This window comes from Sceloporus occidentalis, unplaced genomic scaffold (assembly GCF_023333645.1).
Source record: "Sceloporus occidentalis isolate IW3139 unplaced genomic scaffold, rSceOcc1.0.p SCAF_8, whole genome shotgun sequence".
In the NCBI taxonomy this organism is placed as follows: domain Eukaryota; kingdom Metazoa; phylum Chordata; class Lepidosauria; order Squamata; family Phrynosomatidae; genus Sceloporus; species Sceloporus occidentalis.
The window spans coordinates 34,142,328-34,164,197 of NW_028316988.1; the positions used below are offsets into that span (position 1 = coordinate 34,142,328).

Consider the following 21,870-nt stretch of genomic DNA (forward strand, 5'->3'; position numbering starts at 1 on the left):
AACACCCTTCCCATTGCTGTCATAAAAACGGAAGCCTTGTGATTGTATTGAATGGAGGGGGCAATGGATCTGGTGACTGGATGATGGGACTCCTCCGTCACGCGTGATTTGCTCATTGAGAGGGAAAAGTTGCTGCCTACCCAGAGATATTTTTATCTACAGGAAAACTCGCATGCTTGCACGGGACTCTTAGTAATGTCTGAAAAGGCACATGGTTCTTCCGCACACAGACCTATAGAGAACGGGGTCCTTTTTGGAGAGGATGGCTTGTCTGTAATGTGCAACTGTGGAGTGTGTAGTCCGCGAGGTGTCAAAAGGAGTGTGTACCGGCTTTTTGTATGTGTGGTTGATTGTCTACTATATGGAGGGAAGTGTCTAGGAAATCCCCATTGTGCTGGCTGTGTAAGGAAATATGTGTTTGTGTAAGGATTGATACCCATGCCTTCACAGCCCTCCTCCAAAAGAGCCTTGGCATATATCTACCTCTTGGAAAAATAGCTTCCAGAAACCAAATTTCTAGGTCATGGCTAAGAAATACCAGTCAGGAGGTGACTCACTTTCCTCCTTGATGGAGGGATATTAATTTTTTATTCTTCTTCTTCCTTGCAAGAAAAAATAAAGTGCAGCCAAAAAGTGTCTCGATGCCGGATCTCTTTTGTCAATTGTGATACTTTTAAACAATGCAAAGGCTTCTCTCTCCCAAGCTGCGCATGTTTAATATTGGCAAGACAAAAGGAGACCAGCCTCTTTTCCAGAGCAGGGGAATAATGTATTTTAAGCATTTTTATCTTTTTAAAGTGCAGTTGCCCTTCCTAATGCGCAGATCTCTGATCTGCACCCTTGAATATATGCGGAGGGGCGACCTCCGCTGTTTGCAGTGATGCATGCGCATTTGCCATGCACTCGGTGGTGCGCTGCATTCAAGCCAGTGGGACTTGAATAAGAGCAAGCCTCCATTTTTGTGCGCCAGAACAGATTCCCCGTGAAAACGGAGGGCCAACTGTTTTTGATATTTTAGCATTGAATTTCTTTTAATTAATATTTATTTATTTATTTTATTTATTTATTTATATCCCGCACCTCCAAATGATCGAAGCGGTTTACAATAAAACACGACATCAATACAATATTATATAAAACATTACAACCCTACCCCTCCCTAACCCTCCCATCAATAATAATAAAATGCAATTAAACAATCAATGATTAAAACAACCATTCATAAATTAAATAATTAACAGTTACTAACAATAACTGGAGCAGAGGCAAGTTCATCAACAATCAGTCACAGATTATTAGGGTACTGATCCTACAGTTAATGATTGTGGTCATTTAAATCCTATTTTAACGTATTGTTTTTGTATGTTTCTAACTGTATGGTGTTTTTTAATGTTGTAAGCCACCCTGAGTCCAAGTCTTTGGAGAAGGGCAGGATATAAATAAATATAACAATCATCATCATCATCATCATCATCAAAGGCCGATGCATGAAAGAAAACATCCTGGTGCATTGTTTAGAAATCATTTTAAGCCATATATTGGATGTATTGAGTTTATTTCTTGGTCCAGTCTTTCAGAGCAATGCATGCAGAGGTGCTAAGCTGCCTCCTCATTATAGCTGAACGCTTCTGTTTTAATGCACACGTTGAGCGTCAGTGTGCAAAGCCGACATCGCCACACCCCTGGAACTGGGATCCATCTGCGTCAGGCAGCGGAGTGCTTTTTTCTGGTGGAGTTTTGCTGTGTAATGCAAGTTTCTAGACAAAGTGTGTAGGGGGGGCGGCTTTAAATGGCTGGGCCTCCGTCGTCTTCTATCGGCGCGCCGCCATCCCTTTCGCTGGCAGGAAATGTTGTGACTTGCTTGCTTTAGGATTACAATTGTCGCAGGAATGCTAGGCTTCCAGATTTAACTTTCTGGGCGTGGGAGCAAAAAAAGTTCCACATCGTGGCCAGGACAGGCGAGCAAACAGGTCTACTCTCTCCTGAAATCCGGACAGGGAAAGGTAAGGAGGCCAAAAGGGGTCCAAAATTGAGAATTTGGGTACGTTTTGGTGCAGGGAACTCCCCTGGATACAGTTTGTGTGGCTTCCTCTTCTTATATTCAACCCATCGTCCTCTTCATTTTTGTTTGCCGGTGTGTGTGAAATTGACTGGTTTAATGAGGAATGCAAGGTATGTGGATTTATGGACACAAAGTGGGGGGAATCCAAGGGGCTAAAGTGGATTCAGACTGGTTTATTTTTGCAGTGTGGATGCAGCCTAACAGACTGTCATGGACCATCCTAAAGAGAAAAGCAAAGGCAAAGGATGGTCCATGACAGTCTGTTAGGCTACATCTACATTGTAAAAATAATCCAGTTTGAATCCACTTTAACTGCTGTGGCTCAGTGCTATGGATTTATGGCAGTTTTGTGAGACATTTAGCCTTCACTGTCAAAGAGAGCTCTGTGCTAGAATGAATTACAATTCTCAGGAGTCCACAGTATTGAGCCATGGCAGTTAAAACGGTGTCAGATTGGATTATTTCTGCAGTATCCAAAACATGCATAAGAAATAATCCAGTTTAGACCCACTTTAACTGCCCTGGCTCAATGCTGGGGGTTTTGGGGACTGTAGTTTTGTAAGACATTGAGCCTTCTCTGTCAAATAGAGCGCTGTGCCACAACAAACTACAATTCCCAAGATTCCATGTGACACTGAAAGTGGTGTCAAACTGGGTTATTTCTGTAGTGTGGGTACTGTGTTTCTTTATTGTAGGTGGGTGGGTTTGTGAGATATTGTGTTTTATTGTACTTTAACGTTCTTTTAATGTTGTTAGCCGCCTCGATCTAATTGGAGAGGTGGGATATAAATAAATAAATATATTATTATTATTATTATTACACCTTTTGTTGAACTAATAGGTCTGCAGTTGGGATTTGTTTCCCATTAAAAGCAATTTAAGTTCACCAGTTGTCCAACAGCAGTCCTGATGTTCCCCCACCCATAAAAGTATTATTTTTAGAGGGTCTTGTATAAGAAGACTAAGGCCCTGTACAGACTGGTGAAAAGCGCCTACGCATCCGCACACTCGAAGCCTTACCGCCATCGGCAGGGCATCATTGTGGCGCATGTCAGTCTACACGATGTGCGCCATGATGTCACACCTCCAGCACAGCACCCAAATGGCACCGCACAGAAGGGGCATCATCGTGGCACACTGCCACATCTATAATGCCCCTCCCAGGATGCAAGAAGATGCCGCTTTTTGTGGATTCTTTAGCTCCCTCCAGCGTGTGGTTGCCGCGGCCTCCATCTGGCACAAAAAGGAGCGGCATCCTGCCACCTGTACATACAGCCCCTAAGTAGGTTAATGTGAAGCACTGCAATATCTACCATTGTGCAATACTTGTCCTGAGACCCACTAATAATGAATACACTTTGTGAGTCCTCCAGAGCTGCTTCCACTTTTTGCATAACCAGGACTGTGCATAAGGAGGAGGATAGGCTTAGGAGGCTTCCAAGTATCTCGCAAAGACTATCCAGGAATGCTTTTGGGGCAGCATTGGTGCGCATGAGCGAGTGCGCGTCTGGAGGGGTGGGGTGCTAAATCAATATTTTGCAGAGCTACAGCGTGACTTATGGGTAGCATTGGCTGTCCTAGACATTTGGAAGCAGGAGTGAAGCAATGCGGTGCCAAGAGACAGGAATGCTGAAAGCATTATTATTATTATTATTTTGGCTGTTTTCGTTCTGATAGTAATAGGATGCACATTCGGGAAAACAAAAATGCAAAGTCAGGGCTTGGAGGTGGAGGCGGGGGAAGAAAGTCCATAAGGACTACAGCTTCCCAAATCCAGCTGTTGGCATGGTCACTAGGAACTCTGGGAGTTGTAGTCCTTCAAAGGTCTCTGCAAATGGGACATGGGCAATTTCTGTCAATCTTACCTTTTTGTTCACAGTGAAAAAGGGGAAAGAGGACAGAACCTTAAGTTGCCAAAAATCATATGAATCAAAAAGACACATGATTTCACCCATTGGAAAGAAAACGAATGAAAGTATTTATTCTTGCATAAAAGGATAAGCAAATATCTATGTTGCTAGTCTTCCATGCAGCATGTCCTATTTGTTACTTCCAGAATGTAACCATCACTTTGGAGATTTGGGACTACAGTATTTCAAAGGTTTGCCTTTTTAAAAAAATAGTTTGACCAAAAAGCAACATATTTGCAACACATTACTCCTAAACTAGTGCGCAGCATCAACTCATTAACTCATCCCTTCCAAGTAGCAATTAACACCAATATTTGGGGATTTTGTATTTTTATTTTGGAAAGGATAACATTCCTATCTCTGTTACTCCCCACGAGAGGAGAAAACTTAACAAGCAAAACCTCATTGGCATCTGCACTTAGGGCGGAAAAATGAAATGCACAGATATAGGATGGGGGACACCTGGCTGAATGAGACTTTTACGTTTGAAAGGGATCTGGGAGTCCAAGTAGACCACAAGTTGGACATGAGTCAACAGTGCGATGCGGCAGCTAGCAAGGCCAATGCGATTTTAGGCTGCATCAGTAAAAGTATAGTATCTAGATCAAGGGAAGTAATAGTGCCACTCTATTCTGCTTTGGTCAGGCCCCACCTGGAGTATTGTGTCCAGTTCTGGGTCCCATAATTCAAAAAGGACGTTGAGAAACGAGCGTGTCCAAAGGAGAGCAACTGAAATGGTGAAGGGTCTGGAAACAATGCCCTATGAGGAACGACTTAGGGAGTTGGGGATATTTAGCCTGGAGAAGAGAAGGTTAAGAGGTGATATGAGAGCCCTGTTTAAATACTTGAAGGGGTGTCATATTGAGGAGGGAGCAAGCTTGTTTTCTGCTGCTCCAGAGAACAGGACCCGGAGCAATGGATGCAAGCTGCAGGAAAAGAGATTCCACCTCAACATTAGGAGGAACTAACTGACAGTAAGGGCTGTCCGACAGTGCAACACACTCCTTCCTCGGAGTAAAGTGGAATCTCCCTCCTTGGAGGTCTTCAAACAGAGGCTGGATGGCTATCTGTCGGAGATGCTCTGATTGAGAGTTCCTGCATGGCAGGGGGTTGGACAGGATGGCCCTTGCGGTCTCTTCCAACTCTATTATTCTATGATTCTATCTTTGGAAAGGGATGCAGTTCGTTCTTCCATTTAATTCTGCTGCATATGGGTCATTTTGTTGCATTCTTAATTCTTGGTTTTCTGCCCTTTTAAGACGGGATGGTTTCAAATACGAACTTTCCAGAGAGAAAGCAGCATGCAGATTTTTGGAAGAAGCATTGTCCTTCTGGGTATTAGCAAGCTTGCAAGTTTGCTGGACAGACAGCGTGGGTGTGTTTCCTTTTTCTTGGTAGAGAAATAAATGTCTTTGCTGGCAATTCAGGAATTCTCTCTTCCCCCAGAAGCCCCAGAGAATGTATTGTTGGGATATTTCTGCCTTGTTCCTAATTTTTTGCCATCTAAAGCCTGCCTCTGTTTGACTTGGAGAGCTGGGATGATGATCTTACTGGAAAAATATATATCTGTATATGTTTTTGAGTAGCAATATAAAACAGCCCATTCCAGTAAAAGGTGTGCTGGAAGAGGAACGTGGAGGAAATAATAAGAGCTACCAGCTTTTCAGGTACCGGAATGTGGAAAGGTTTGCTTTTTATAGCTTGGAGGGACTTTTTGCTAGCAATGAAGCTTCCAAAACTGTTTGCTGTAAAAATGTCTTCAGCCTACTTATGGGTTTCTTTCTCTCTCTTTTTTTAATTGTTAATCTGTCCTTGCTGTTGTTAAAAACAGTTTAAAAGATAAGAGAGCTTAACCTTTCTGAACCTGGATTCTTCCAGCTTGGAGTCATGTGGAATGGTTGCTGTGTTGGCCATTTAACAAATCGAAGCAAAAATCCATCAGTGATAACTTTATTGGACAACCGAAATGCACAATATACTTGTTGCAAGCTTTCAGCCAACTGAAATGCACAATATTGGCCATCTGAAATACACAATATACTTGTTACAAGCTTTTAGCCAACTGAAATGCACATCCGAAATGTATAATTGGCCAACTAATATGTACAATATACTTGTTGCAAGCTGGTGGAGTTTTGTACCCAATAAACCAACAACCAGGCAGGATACAAGCTGAACCTCACTTATGTTTGGGACCAGGAGCGTTTGGGGCTGCATTTGCACTGCAGAAATAATCCAGTTTGACACCACTTTAACTGCCATGGCTCAGTGCTATGATATTCTGCAAGTTTTGTGAGCCTTCTGTCAGAGAGCTCTGGTGACACAAGACACTACAAATCACACAGTTCCATAGGATGGAACCATGGCTGCTAAAGTGGATTCAGAGCACTATGGTTTTATATTGTATGGAAGGATGCACCAAAGAAGCACCTAGATTGTGTGAGAACATGGATGAGTGTACATAGAGTCCTTTATCCTCTGCCCCTTTGCAAAAGCTTATTGCATATTTGCAATAAGAAACTGGAGAGCTACTCACAATTGCTGCTGAAAAACAAGACAATCTTCATGGGAAATCTCCAGGGATTCTCTAGCATAAGGGCACCCAAGGCGTATTTGAAAACACACTCTTTCGTCAACGTTTCATGTATGTTCTTGTCTTTATGGAGCTGGTAGGAGATATAGTGTGGTTGTCTAACAGATTGGATCTCTGCATATGAGTTTGAATGGCACCAGTCTTCTTCCTAGGCCTCATTCCCACTACCTTTTAAACCGGATTGCAAATCAGTTTGAACCTGTTCAAATGACCCCGGTTCCCACTTAAATCAAACCCATGTCTTTTTGACACTGATTATTTCTGTGTCTTTTACGATAAATTGATTCTGCGCAAGTGTGAACCAGATGCGGATCGGAATCTATTTAAATGTGCCCTTTGGCCGGCCAGTGCGGGTCCATTTTGAACCAATTGATGCATGAATGTGAACCGCAAGTGGGTTGTTTTACAGGGACAAAATGCAATCGGGGCGAATGTAGTGGGAACTGTGCTCCGCTGTCGAATCGATCCATCAGTTCAGATTGCACACTGATTTATCTGTAAGTGTGAATGAGGCCCTAGAATATATCAGCAAAAGTAACTTTAAGACATAGTTAGCGGAAGGATGAGAATATGTGTCAAGAATGTACTCATGTGGATGCTTGAATCTGTGGATCAAGAATCTGTGCATATGGAGGGCCGACTGAATGTTCAGCATCATTTCGCAAGCCCTAGACTAACCCTTGCTAATAAATAATGAAGAGCCACTTTGGCAGGGGTTTCATAGGCCAAAATTTAAACCAAGGCCCAGTTGACTGCCCTTTTCTCTGTATGTACTCCAGGCAGAAACCCAGAAACTGGAGTCAGGCATTCAAGAGGTGAAGCTGAGCCTCTTTCAGTCCACAACTCCTTCTGAGCAAAACCCAAAGTTGCCCTTGCCCTGATTTCTGCCAGCCTTGGTGTGGCCAGTGAGTCCGATCTTAGTCAGCCTGACCTCAATTGGGGTTGCCAACTACACCCACGGGATTGTCCTGAGACTTTGCATTTGCAGTTGACTCCCTGCTGCGCAACCTGATGGCAATCACTCCAGGAAAAGCAAGTGCTTAACTAATTTGTCCAATAAATACCTCCTCCGGTTAAATAAACAGCAACTTTTCCACCGGCTGGATCTATCCGTCAACAGTTTGATGGGCGGATTCTGTGGGAGCTGGTCCCAGGACTCAGCTCCGAGTTAATCCATTCTTTTTATGGGGTGTGTACGCTTTAGAATATAGATATTGTGCCTAGGCTGTTGGGGTTTGCCTGGCAAGGTTTGTTCATATGGGTTTTGCCATTGCCATACTCTGAGGCTGAGAGAGTGTGACTTGCCCATGCTCACTCAGTGGGTTTGCAATGCCAAGCCAGGATTCGAACCCTGGCCTCCAGAGTCATAGTCTGATACTCAAACCACTATACTGTGGCGGTAGTCACCCCCAGAAGTAATTTATCCCCGTTGTAGTAAAGAGCGAGTCTTGGTTGTCTAAGCAGGTCTTTTCCACATTGACAACAGGTTTGCAACTATTGTGCATCTCTCACACCCAGGGCAGATACAAAAGAGGGTTGTGTGGTTCCTCAGTCTTTTCCTGCCCTATTTGGAAGAGGTGAACTGCAACTCCTGAGGCTTTTGCATGCATTTGCTGCTTTGATGATGATGCATTTCCTCCTCCTCTCTCATATAGAAACAACAGAAGTGGTTTTATTAGCATGCCTGGCTTCCAAAAGCAAGTGCTGACCTCACCCTTTCTCTGGGCTTTAATAGAGTCGCCCAGGCATTATTAACCAGTGCATCTCTCTTTCTTTTTCTGTGTCCATCAGGCCCTGGAAATTCATAGCTTGCCATCAGCTTTGCTTCTCTATGCATTCCTGGCTCAAGGACTGAACCCCACCATTGCAATATAGACAGAGAGGTAAGAACTGGTCTAAATGCAACAACGGTTATCCCTATGGATAACCTATTCCTGTCCCTATCCCTATGGCAGTTCTTGAGGCAAGGAGGAAAGAGGTCTCCTCCCTCTTCCTCTCTTTACAGCAGGGATTCCCAAACTCTGTCCTCCCAAATCTGCTGTGCATCCTCCTGCTTCCCAGGCTGTTTAATACTCACAGTGATGCCCATAGGGGTTAACAGATTCCTGGCAGAGGAGATTTTGGGTGGGCACAAGCATCTAATGGAGCTAATGGGCACCCCAAAACAAAATTATGCATGCTTTGCTCATGCATGTTGCTCATACGATTCTAGCCAATATGTGGGGGCAGTTGGGTAGACTTCGCGGTTGCAAAAATGTGTGGACTTGAAGCTACTTCTGCTGCTTTGGAGGCTGTCAATTTTCCACTTCCCTGCTGAAAACCTGCCCCTCCTTTCAACCTTTTGCTGTTGTGACACAGAAAAGGCAGCGACCAGAAAGCTCCCTGGCTGCGATCTGTTGATCCCGATGGATCTGGTGGAGCCTGTCTGGTGGAACCGTGAGAGTTCCTGTCCTTGTGTTTGCTTGCAGTTTTTCCACGCTCTCCTCCCAGTCCCTCCTTGAGGCCTGCTCTTAAGCCTGTGTTTAAACTCTGGGTGTTGCTCGGGTTTTTAGTGGAGCTGCTGTTTCCTGCCCAGGAAGACAACCTCGGCCCCTTGACTCACACACCTGCATTTGTTGGCTTGAGCTAGCTATAAACTTCACAACTGCCAGCCACTGAGCTTAATCCACTTGTCTTTCCTGACAAACAGAATATTGGGTTGCACTGTTACTTGCCCAGATTTTAAAAAACATCCCAAATGAGCTTAGATGCACAGATTTATCCAGCTCTCATGAAGCGGTAGGGCTTGAAAACTAAAAATTCTCACAATAGCAAGTAATAGCATTTACAATGTGAAGTCGAAGGCTTTCATGGCCAGCATCCATAGTTTTTTGTGGGTTTTTTGGGCTAGGTGGCCATGTTCTAGAAGAATACATTCCTGACATTTCACCAGAATCTGTGGCTGGCATCTTCTCTAAATGCTGGAAACATCAGGAATAAACTCTTCTAGAACATGGACCACATAGTCTGAAAACCCCACAAAAATCAATAGCATTTACATTTCTATACCACTGATCGGTGAACCCAGTACTTTCTAAATGGTTTACAAACCGTAAGCCAATTACCCCCAACAAGTTGGGTACACATTTTACCAACCTACAAAAGGTTGGAAGGATGAGTCAACCTTGGAGCCCTGCGGGGATCGAACTCACAACCTTGTGGCTGTGCATTTAACCTTTGTGCCACTAAGGCTCCAGAATTCGACAAATCCTGACCAACTTTTGGAAGATGCCTGTGGATACTGGCTTTTTGTACCTTCCTGAGTCTGAGCTTTTAGGCCTGGTTTAGCCAGTGTGGCATAGTGGTTTGAGTGTTAGATTGCAGCCCTGGAGACCAGGGTTCGATTCCCAGCTTGGCTATGAAACCCAAAGAGTGACTTTGGCTGAGTCACACTCTCTCAGCCTCAGAGGAAAACCTCCTCTGAACAAACCCTGCCAAGAAAACCCCATGATAGCTTCACCTTAGGGTTGCCATAAATCAGAAACGACTTGAAGGCACACCACATCAGTGGGCCATGAAAGGACCCAAAGAAGATGAAGGGAGGATATTGGGAACCTTTGCTTAATGGGACAGATGGTCAGTCTGTCAAGCCCAGTGTTGGCAACACAGACTGGCAGCATTCCTCCAGGGATTCAAGGAGGAAAAGGCTTTTCTTTTCACCTGCTCCCTGATCCTTTGGATGCAAGAAGGCAGTGAGCGTTGAACCCGAGACCTTCTGCATGCAAACCCTGAGCTCTTGCTATGATCCCTTTTTAAATTACCTTTTTGCATTTCAAATTACTTTTCCCCGTCAGAAGGGTGGAACCTGAAGTTAATGCATTTCTGGGAAGGCGAGAAATAGAGATATTGGCTAAACATTAGCCACACAGGCCAGTCTAACAAGGGAGGCTGCAAGAGAGCGCCAGCAGCCTGATGTTTAATTCCATTTCCTCTGGCACAGAGTTAATTAATTAGCTTGTTCTTTAATTACTCAGGCTTCTTTCCCCCTTTTCTGAAATAATAAAAGGCTCCTGATTCATGAATGTCTCATTTCTCTCCTGTCACTCCTTTTGCCAGATACTCATTTTGATGCATAAAAATGGCCAACGTTACCCAGATATCCAAAGATGAGTTAGAGGAACTCAGAGAAGCTTTCGCCAAAGTCGGTAAGTAAATGGCGGCGAGGATTTTGGTGACATGAATGATGCATTTGGGCAATGGGTTGGATGTCTTCCTGGCTATATGCTAAGAGCATTTCTTGCTTTGGCCATATTGTCTCCTGTTCTCTGCCTACAAGACATTTAAGCAATGGTGGGGGAAGAAAAGTATCAATCCTGTTCCTCACCCCAATATTTGCAGGGTCTGCTTTCAGTATCCTTAGCCCATAGGGCCAGTGCCAAATAAATGTGCAAATGTCACTACCCTCAGTTTGACTGGTGCATCTGTCCAAATAATCCCAGGTTAATCATTTGTAGCTTTGAATGGAAGACAGAGGCAATAACATTTCCATGCCTTGCATCTATTGGGAAGTGGATATTTATGACCCTGTTGTGAATACGGTTGACCCTCCGTATTCACGGATTCTTCATCCACGGATTCAAACATTCACGGCTTGAAAATATCGTTTAAATTATATAAACTCTGAAAAGCATACCTTGATTTTGCCATTTTATATTAGGGGCGCCATTTTACTATGCCATTGTATTTAATGGGACTTGAGCATCCATGGATTTTGTTATCTATGGGGGGGTTCCCAAACTTTGGTCCTCCAGGTGTTTTTGACTCCGACTCCCAGAAACCCCAGCCAGCTTGGCCAGCTCTCAGGAATTCTGGGAGCTGAAGTCCAAAACATCTGGAGGACCAAAATTTGGGCATCACTTGATTTACACCGTAGGAATTAATGCGGTTCGATGCCACTTTAAATGCCGTGGCTGCATCCTGGATTTGTAGTTTTGCAAGGTCTTTAGCCTTCTTTGCCAAAGAGTGCTATTGTCCTACAGAACTATAAATCCCAGATTTCCGTAGGATGGAGCGACAGCATTTAAAGTGGTGTCAAACTGCGTTATTTCTGTAGTGTAGATGCACCCTTGGTGGTTTTTGGAAGCTTGCAGGATGCAAAAAGGTCCTCATTGATGTGTTGTGTTTTGCCAGGCTTGCTTGCTAGTGCTCCCTAGTGGTTGGAGTTGGCCATGTGTCCCAAAAGGGATAGACAGAGCTCAACTATGTAGCTGTAGTTATTGTATATACTCATGTATAAGTCTAGAGTCTAAACATTTTAGTCAAAAAATTACCCCCAAAACCTGTGTTGACTTATCCAGGGGTCAATGTAAGCACAGTCAGCCCTCCACATTTGCGGCCTTGACTTTTGCAGACTTGATTTACAGATTTGAGCAATACGTTCTCTCTAGTAATCTCAAGGTCCTCCAGTGCAACTCTGCCAGAAGTTGACCATAGAGTTGCAATGGAAGACCTAGAGGCTCCAAGAGAAAAGACTTCTCTAGGCATGTGTAGGTCTTCCAACTGGATTTTGTGTCCAAATGTCCTGACTGCAAAGGAGGACAAGTTGGTGCAAAATGGAGGACAATTAAAATGGAGGATGTGACAAAATAAGCACTTAAAACGCTCATATAAATATAAATTAATGCTTCTTTGTCGTGCTCCAAATGGAGGACCTTTTGGAATTCCTTCTGGGCAGAAGGTTGAAATGGAGGATGTGTCCTGGAAAAGGAGGATGCTTGATCGCACCTAACTTTTAGGCTGGAATTGGTTCCTGCCCTTGGAATGGATGTGTGCATCTACATACTAGAGAGATCTGTATATTTTTCAGCTCTTTTCTCTCTTTCCTTTTGCATGGAAGATCTCAACAGCAACGGCTTCATCTGCAACTATGAGCTTCACGAACTCTTCAAGGAAGCCAACCTTCCCCTCCCTGGATACAAAGTGAGGGAGATCATTCAGAAACTCATGATCGATGGAGACAAGAATAAGGATGGGAAGATCAGCTTTGAAGAATTCGTTTACGTAAGCGTGCCACTGTGATGCTACGTCTCTCTTTCTGTTCTAAGGACTTCAATACCTGCTTCCATTGCAAGGGAGAGAGCATTATTTTTGGGTTTTCGTGAACCTTAATGGAAATGGGGCATAATATTGCACAGTGGAGCTTGTATCGATCTTGGACTGATATAAGACTTTGCAACTTTTCAGCGTATTCATTTTAAGATTGGGATTTGTAGTTAGGGGGTAAATGTAGAATCCTTTGCCAAAGAGTCGTCATTCAAAAGAGCAGACTCACAGCTCTGAGGCATAGAACCAAGAAGCAATAAATATTTTGGGTGCAATAGCATTCGGCCATAAGATTGCAATTGGAGAGGGGATGTTTAACACCTTGCAAATGTCTCTCTCTGTGTTTAATTCTTGTAGATCTTCCAAGAGGTGAAAAGCAGCGACATCGCCAAAACTTTCAGGAAAGCCATCAACAGGAAAGAAGGGATCTGTGCCATCGGCGGGACGTCTGAACTCTCCAGCGAAGGGACCCAGCATTCCTACTCAGGTATTCTTGTGTCATATTGGGCTGGTTTTTCTGGAGCTAAACTGAAATGGAGGAACAAACTGGAAGCCGCTGTGTCCCTGCATTGTAATGTTACCAAGTTTTCTGCAAATCGAAAACGGGACGCGGCAAGCTGACAGAAGGCCTCCGCAAGTCTTGCAAGGTTTCAGATCTCACAGGAAGTTTAAAACCTTGCAAAACTTGCAAACTTTGCAATGGAAGGCTAACCATCATGAGATGACTCTTTCTTTCTTTCTTGGCTGCTTGGCATCATCCCAGCTCCCCGACAGCGAAGACTAAACATCTCACAACAAGAGATTATTCATTAGGGCTGCGTCTGCACTGCAGACTTAATGCAGTTTGACACCACTTTAACTGCCATGGCTCAATGCTGGGGAACCCTGGGAGTTGTAGTTTAGCCTCCTCTTGTCAGAGAGCTCTGGTGCCATGACTACAAATCCCAGAATTCCATAGCACTGAACCATGGCAGTTAAAGTGGTGTCAAATTGCATTAATTCTGCAGTGCGGATGCAGCCCACATTTCTTGTTGTTAAAAAAGAAAATTCTCAAGTGATTTCCAATCAGGGAGCAAACCTGTCCCAAGGTTTTCTGGTGAGGAGCCATGGAGTTATTTTCTTTCTTTCTTTCTTTCTTTCTTTCTCCTTCCCTCTCTCCCTCTCTCCCTCTTCCTTCCTTCCTTCCTTCCTCCTTTCCTCCTCTTCTTTCTTCTTCTTTCTTTCCTCCTCTTCCCCCCCCCCCCTTTTTTTTTGCTGCTGTGACAATGTGAGTGGTAACTTAACAATCCTCTCTCTTCTTTTAGAGGAAGAAAAATACGCCTTTGTGAACTGGATAAACAAAGCCCTGGAAAACGACGCGGACTGCAGGCACGTCATCCCCATGAACCCAAATACAGATGACCTCTTCAATGCCGTCGGCGACGGGATCGTCCTCTGGTGGGTTCCTCAGAGGGCCCTTTGTGCATTCAGGTTGCAACGCATACAATGGAAAGGTGCAGGAAAGAAAGAATGAGTTAGGGTTAGGGATATGGGGGAACATCTTCATTTAAGTAATATTCTCATGGAATAATCTGAGGGGAGCAAACGGCCCCTGGGGATGTTTTTTATGGCCTCAAGGGTCCTACGTCGTTTGATTAGAAAAATTGGGGCTTGCTAATTTTATAAATATGAAGCATTCATACTTCCTTGCAAGGACATTCCCAAGCAAATTTTGATCCCTTATGAATTTCATTCTCAGTAATTATTCCAGGGTTTGATTCCCAGCTCAGCCATGGAAACCTACTGGCTGACTTTAGGCAAGTCACATTATTATTGTTGTTATTGTTATTATTTTATTATATCCTGCCTTTGTCCTAATAAAGGAGTCACACTCTCTCAGCCTCAGGGGAAGGCAATGGCAAACCTCTTCTGGACAAATCTTGCCAGGAAATCCCCATTTAGGGTCACCTTATGGTTTCCATAAATTAAAAATTGTTTGAAGGCACACAGTAACAACAACAACAATTATTCATTACAATGCGGGTTTTTTTAAACCTCCGGAAGCATTGCTTTTCCCTTCATTTTCTGCAATTCCTATCCCAGGAAGCATTAATTATTTGCAAATTTATTCTAATGTACCTCTTCTCCTCCTCCTTCTCTCCCCTCCAAAACCCAGTAAAATGATCAACCTTTCCGTTCCCGACACAATTGACGAAAGAGCGATCAACAAGAAAAAACTAACGCCATTCATAATCCAGGTGGGGAAAACTTCCTTTTAATTCATTTCTCCTCCTTTTGCAGAGGGTTTAAATAGTGGCACGTTTGTTCGTTTCTCCCAGAGAATTGCCATGGGAGAGATGAGTTTTGTTTGCCTTTAATAACTGAAGAAGGGGCCTTTGTGCTGCGGCTTGGTTTTTATATTGAAATGGGAGCCTTCTCTTCCTTGCAAATATTTAATTGAAGTAAAAGAATAAGGGCTCTGAATTACTAAGGCTGTCGGAAGAGTGAATTAAAAATGGAATAGTTTTTTTGGACACAGCACTTTGGGGGGGAATTGCACCAGCTTTCCCCAAACCGTTGGGTCTGTCTGTCTGTCTATCTATCATCTATCTATCCATCTATTGGATCTATCTGCCTGCCTTCCTTCCTGCCTTCCTTCCTCCATTCCTTCCTTTCCCCCACTTCCCCTTCCTTCCTTCCTTCCTTCCTTCCTTCCTTCCTTCCTTCCTTCTTGTTGACTGCAGAAATAATGCAGTTTGATGCCTCTTTAACTGCCCTGACCCAATGCTATGAAATCTTCGTCTTCCAACAAAGACTTCTCTAACCAAGTGCTTTTCCTCCGCAGGAAAATCTGAATTTGGCTTTGAACTCAGCCTCCGCCATCGGATGCCATGTAGTCAACATCGGAGCAGAGGACCTGCGGGAAGGGAAGCCCCACTTGGTCCTTGGCCTCCTCTGGCAGATCATCAAGATCGGCTTGTTTGCGGACATCGAAATCAGCCGAAACGAAGGTAGGTTGGTTAGATTTGTAAGCCGCCTTGAGTCTCCGTACTGGGAGGAAGGCAGAATATAAATAAACATAATAATAACAACAACAGCAACAACAATAGGTTGAACCCAGAGCCTTCCCACCTGGATGGTTGCTTTTGCAGCTGGCAATGAGAATTCTCCTCTGGGCATGTCACGTTTTTGGTTTTCATTTTGGAAGAGAGATGGTCACTTCAGGAGGGATAAGGAAGTTTTGGGTGGGTTTTTTGGACTATGTGGCCATGTTCTAGAAGAGTTTGTTTCTGATGTTTCACCAGTATCTCTGGCTGGCATCTTGAGAGAATGCTGGCATGGAAGTGAGTGAGATATATATACACACACACACACACACACACTGTGTGACCCTGGGTTGGGAGGAGTGATTTGCATGTTAATCTGTGTATTGTTCTGTTGTTGAACTCCTCCCAACCTAGGGTCACACAGTATATATATACCCCACTCACTTCCATGCCAGCTTTCTCTCAAGATGCCAAAGCCACAGATGCTGGTGAAACATCAGGAATAAACTCTTCTAGAACATGGCCACATAGCCTCAAAAACCCACAAAAAGCTACGGATGCCAGCCATGAAAGTCTTCGACCTCACAATACACAGATTAACATGGAAATCACTCCTCCCAACCTAGGGTCAGACACGATATATATATATATTCCCAACTCTCTTCCATGCCAGCATTCTCTGAAGATGCCAAAGGCACAGATGCTGGTGAAACGTCAGGAATAAAGTCTTCTAGAACATGGCCACCTAGCCCCCCAAACACAAAAATCTATGGATGCCGGCCATGAAAGCCTTCGACTTCAGATAAGAAAGTTGTTGGGATTATCATCTTAACCAGCTTGGACCATTGAGGAAACCCAAATTGAAATCGCCCTACAAAGCTTTTTGGAAAGGAAGATAAAAATAAAAATAGGAGAATTTGTTCAAAGTTGGGAGCAGTTTGTGAAGTATATAAGTAAATGCCGGGGTATAGTGAAAACGTAGGGAATTAGGGATGAATAAAATAATAATGGTCATTATAATCTTTGGTTGTTGTTGGCTGGATGGCATTGATCCAAGAATATTACACAGATGCAGATTGCCCTTCGTTTGCCCAAATGTCTCTCCCCAATCTTGCCTATTTTAAATTGATTTTAATTTGTATTTATAATGTTAGTATTTTAGTTTTAAATTAAGGGATAAGGGGATATGTAGTTTTAGCTATGTCTGTGTTATGCATTCATTTATGTATCTTATTATAATCTGCCTTGATCCTTCTGGAAAGGTGGGATATAAATAAAATCTATTATTATTATTATTATTATTTAGGATGGGATTTGTATAAATCATGCATATGTTTGAATAACAGTTTGAGGAAATTTGGTAAACACTAAGCGTTTACTGGTTTGGGAAGCTAAGAAAAAGCATATGAATGATCAGGACTGAAGAAGAAATGTTAATTGTAGACTATGTATATTGTGTGCTAGTCCTACAAAGCTTGACGGGTCTCCTCAATGGTCCAAGCAAGTTGCAACCACAAAGGGGCCTTTGTGTGTATTATGTGCACCTTTTTGTCTCAATGTGAGGAATTGCTGGATGTGTGCCCCTCTTAATTAAAATAATAATTGCCCAACCATAAAACAGGGTCATTTGGGAGGGACTGGGTTGCATCTCTCCATATAATGCTTCCCTGGGTTTGATGCGTTCCTCCTTTCCCCCCTGTTTTCCTCCAGCGTTGGCTGCTTTGCTTAGAGATGGGGAGACCTTGGAAGACCTGATGAAGCTGTCCCCAGAAGAGCTGCTCCTCAGGTGGGCCAACTTCCATTTGGAAAATGCTGGATGGCACAAGATCAACAACTTCAGCTCAGAGATCAAGGTATGGACGGGGATGAGATTTGGGACGTTGGTGGGATTTGGTCGAATAATATGGCAAACGGAAAGGTCTAGGAAAAGGTAATCTCAAAGTAATACGTAAGAAGGTATCTCTAAAATATCTAAAATATACAAATAATGCAGTAACAGTGATTTTTCCAGGTGGAATGTCCAAAGTGCACGGAAAAACAATAGTATGTGCATGCACTTCCAGAGGACATCCAAAATAATATGTATATAATATCCAAATGTGTTTTGACTGAAAGTCTTCTTCAGTGGAAAATAAAGCTAAAACAATGGGACATATAGTATAGTTAGTATATTATTCACAAATGAAGACCATATTATCAAATAATGATCTGGCCGATGTACCTGTAGTAACTGCAAAATAATTGCCTTATTTCCAGAGAGTCGTCCAGTGTAAGTAAGTGGAGTTAATCAGGCATAAAATTCCTGTAGAAATTTGGTTGAAGCCATGCTTCCCATAGATTTTGGGATGGAGATTTTAGGCAGGAACTGGACGGTTCATGGGTCGGGACTCCTTCACTTTCCTTTGGAACTGGAACTAAAACCTCCATCTAACTGTCTCGATTTTCTTCTTTCTCATGCTTCCCGGATTTCTGCTTTTCTCCTTTTCTCTTCTGTCCCCGTCTCTCTTTGCTTTTTGCAATTTTTCGTTTTGCAAGCTTACTGACTTCAATAGCTCTGTCAAGGTACAAAAGCCGTTCATACTTCTATAGTTTAGTTACTTTTGTGTCGTCGAGTGTTATATGTGTGCATCCTCGTCGGTGTCGCAATTGGCAAGCCAATGGTCTGACCTATTTTTCTTCCTAATTCGAATCCGCTCTAGGACTCCCGGGCGTACTTCCACCTCCTCAACCAAATTGCACCCAAAGGACAAAAGGAAGGAGAGCCACAAATTGACATCAACATGTCCGGCTTCAATGTGAGTATATCAGCATCATTGTGCATCTGTGAAAGATGTAAACATCGTAGATTTCTAACGTCTGGATAATATTTAATTTTCATGCGTTGTGCAGATTCATTTAATTTTGTCAATAGTTGTTGCAAGAGAACAACAGCATCGAAGTGTATTTCAGAATGGCTGTACTGCAGAGTTTAAAACTCATGCCAAACTGCCTCCAAAAAGCCCTTTGAAAGTAAATTTTGAAAGTAGCAAGAAACTCATTGCACCAATAAAGTCAGTCTAACTCATTGTGTTATTTAAGAAACGTAACTTTTCTTTACAATGTCCACCACCCACAAAATAACTACAGTCTTCCCTCCGTTCTCATGGTCTTAAGACTCGCGTCCCTCTTTTATGCACGAGGGACGAACAGAGGGAGAATGAATGGGGCGCACACCTGCATCGCACATTTTCGCACCCCCATGCGCCCGCTCCCATATTCAAGCCAATGGGGCTTGAATATATGCGAAACTCCATTTTCGCAAGGGGTCTGGCACGGATCCCCCGCAAAAAAGGAGGGGCAACTGTAGTTGTATGTAACTATACTAATGATACATTACTTCCAGTCTCTGGTTTATTTCGACACAAAGCTCTTGCTATATCAGACTGTGGCCTAAGACATTCTTATCTAGGGAATGTTTCCTCCCCACAAAGGGCACCTTGGAAAATTTTCACAACACAACTTGGTGTGAAACGCCTGCTCCTAATAATAGGGTTTGTGCATTTACGTCTTGCAGGGAAATGCCACCAGGAGGTGGCACTACTTCTTATTCTGTGCTTATTCTCCTTTTTGTAAGTGTGCCCTCTGTGTGTGATAAGAGTGCAAGCACAAAAAGTTCAATGGCTGAAAACAATAAGCATTGCATTGCATGTGATTTGATAACCATCTCTGCAGACACAGGTGCATTTAAACTTTTGAAAAATTGAATTAACCCTAATAGATCACAGGGAGACATCATCTCATGGTGAGGTTTTCTTGCTTAAAAACACTCAACAGTGTTTGGTGTGAGCTTGACACTTGGATTTCTAGTTGCTGGCCAGTCTTGTTGCATGGTTGTGGACCCACTTTTAGCCAGGGCTTGAGATTAAGAGGCAGAGAATTGCCTTGATGGAGCACATTTTGTCCAGTAAATATGCTCCAGAGGTTGCAGGCGCATCCCTCTTTTGCTCTCTCTCTCCATTGCACCATTTCTGCCCTTTTAGGAGAAAGACGACTTGAAGAGAGCTGAGTGTATGCTCCAGCAAGCGGACCGCTTGGGCTGCCGGCAGTTTGTCACCCCGACGGACGTTGTGAGCGGCAACCCCAAGCTCAACTTGGCCTTCGTGGCCAACTTGTTCAACAAGTATCCGGCCCTCACCAAGCCAGAAAACCAAGACATCGACTGGACTCTGCTGGAAGGTGAGACGAGCGACACTTTTCTCAGGACCACCAGGCATCCTCCTTTTTTCCAGGACATGTCCCCCATTACAACCTTCTCACCAGGAAAAATTCCAAAACCTCCTCCATTTTGAACATGAATTTACTTTTACAGTCCTCCCTCCGTTCTTGCGGTTTTTGGACTCGCATCCCTCTCCTATGCCCAAGGGACAAATGGAGGGAGAATGAATGCGGCATGTGCCCATGTGCCCGCACCTATATTCAAGTCAATGGGGCATGAATACAGGCAAAACCCCATTTTCCCAAGGGGGTCCAGAACGCATCCCCCACGAAAAAGGAAAGGTGACTGCATATGGTTTGGGAGTCTCCTACATTTTTCTGGGATGCCCAATATTTTTTGTAGTGCCTTGATTTCCTTTAAAGTGAGGACATCTGGTTACCTTCTGCCTTCTTCATACTCCCAACCTCTAATGCTATTAATGAAAAGTGAAGACTAGGGCTGGGGTTGAATCATAGAGTTGAAGAGCCCCCAAAGGCCCTGATCCAGTCCAGCCCCATTCTGCCGTGCTGGAACTCACAGTCAAAGCATCCCCTGTGATCAATGGCTCTCCAAAAAACCTCCAAAGGAGGAGACTCCATCATTCTACGAGGGAATGTCTTCCACTTTTGAACAGATCTTACTGTCAGGAGGTTGCTCCTAATGTTGAGGTGGAATCTCTTTCCTTGGTAGGGAGACGACATTATGGATATGGATGGCCCCATGGTCAGAAGCTGAAAAAGTTTTGGTCTTTTGGAATATTTGGGATGCTGAAATTCCAGATCAGGGAGACTCAGCGTGCAATTTCCTTAAAACAACAATTTTGTGGTTTTCCTTCCTTTAGGTGAGACTCGTGAAGAGAGAACGTTTCGCAACTGGATGAACTCTCTTGGCGTGAATCCCCACGTGAACCATCTCTATGGGTAGGTCTTGTGAAAGCCTTTAATAATGTGTGTGTGTCTTATCATATATCATATCATATATGATATTATGGAAACAGATAAATTAACCTATGTGATTAATGATAACTCAACAGAAGAATTTAATAAGGATTGGGAGTTCGTTATGAAATGTATAAAGGAGCAATGGGGGGATATTGCAGTTACCAGTTTATGGGAATCAAGGCAGGCAGTAAGAATCATTACACAGAATATCAGGTTTAGCAATGTCTGGGAGTTAGAGAAGACAATTTAAAGGTAATGGTTAAGTTCAAGAAGGATAATTATGGTTTAGGTTTATAGACAGAGTTTATAAAAGCCAAAGGGGTTTATAAGAAAGTCACAAAATAGGTACAAGGTGGTGGAATGTAGGAAGGAAGGTAGAAGGTGGTATGATTGTAGGGAGGAAGAAATGGTAAATGAGAAGTTTTGGGCAGAGAAGTTCAATATCTGGGGAGGAAAGAGAAGAAGAGAGATGGGTGGTGTATGTGAAGAAGGTACGAAGAAGGGATTAGAAAGTAAGAGACGTTGTAGTAATGTATGGTAGATACTGAGTAGAGGGGTAGTGAGAGAGAGCTGGGTGCAGGAAAGGAGGGTATGCATAACTGTGTATGGAAGTTTATGGAAAGAGTAAGAAAGTAGATGGGGAATGAGATGGAAAGAGGGAAAAAGGAGAACTTCTCCATTCATATGTATATGTTTATTTTTAAAATATTATGTAGTAGTGTATTAAAACAAATAAAAATCCAAATTAAAAAATAATAATACAGTCGCCCCTCCTTTTTCGCAGGGGATCCATTCTGGACCCCCTCGCAAATATGGAGTTGTGCATGTATTCAAGCCCCATTGGCTTGAATATAGGTTCAGATGCGCAGGGGTGCGCACGTGCGCGCCGTGGGTACACACCCCATTCATTCTCCCACCATTTGTCCCTTGTGAATAAGTGAGGGATGCAAGTCCAAAGACCGCAAGAACGGAGGATTGTAATGTGTGTGTTGGGGCGGGGGGTTATTTGTCTTTTTAAAATGT

General features: G+C 43.4%; 1 protein-coding gene across 4 annotated transcripts in view; it reads left to right on the plus strand.

Annotated features, from left to right (window-relative positions):
* Positions 1-21,870, plus strand: part of PLS3 (plastin 3) — a 43,490-nt gene that overhangs the window by 15,936 nt on the left and 5,684 nt on the right. For 2 of the 4 annotated variants that reach the window (XM_089536200.1, XM_089536199.1), the window contains exons 2-13: positions 8,357-8,448; positions 10,661-10,749; positions 12,441-12,604; positions 13,004-13,133; positions 13,951-14,083; positions 14,802-14,883; positions 15,471-15,636; positions 17,383-17,525; positions 18,208-18,234; positions 18,372-18,467; positions 19,692-19,887; positions 20,748-20,826. In XM_089536200.1, coding sequence (XP_089392326.1) covers positions 10,683-10,749; positions 12,441-12,604; positions 13,004-13,133; positions 13,951-14,083; positions 14,802-14,883; positions 15,471-15,636; positions 17,383-17,525; positions 18,208-18,234; positions 18,372-18,467; positions 19,692-19,887; positions 20,748-20,826 — 1,283 coding nt within the window. In that variant the 5' untranslated portion in view covers positions 8,357-8,448; positions 10,661-10,682. Of the gene's footprint in view, positions 1-1,725; positions 2,004-8,356; positions 8,449-10,660; positions 10,750-12,440; positions 12,605-13,003; positions 13,134-13,950; positions 14,084-14,801; positions 14,884-15,470; positions 15,637-17,382; positions 17,526-18,207; positions 18,235-18,371; positions 18,468-19,691; positions 19,888-20,747; positions 20,827-21,870 lie in introns of those variants that run through there. The other 2 variants (XM_089536198.1, XM_089536201.1) reach the window with 2 other exon arrangements.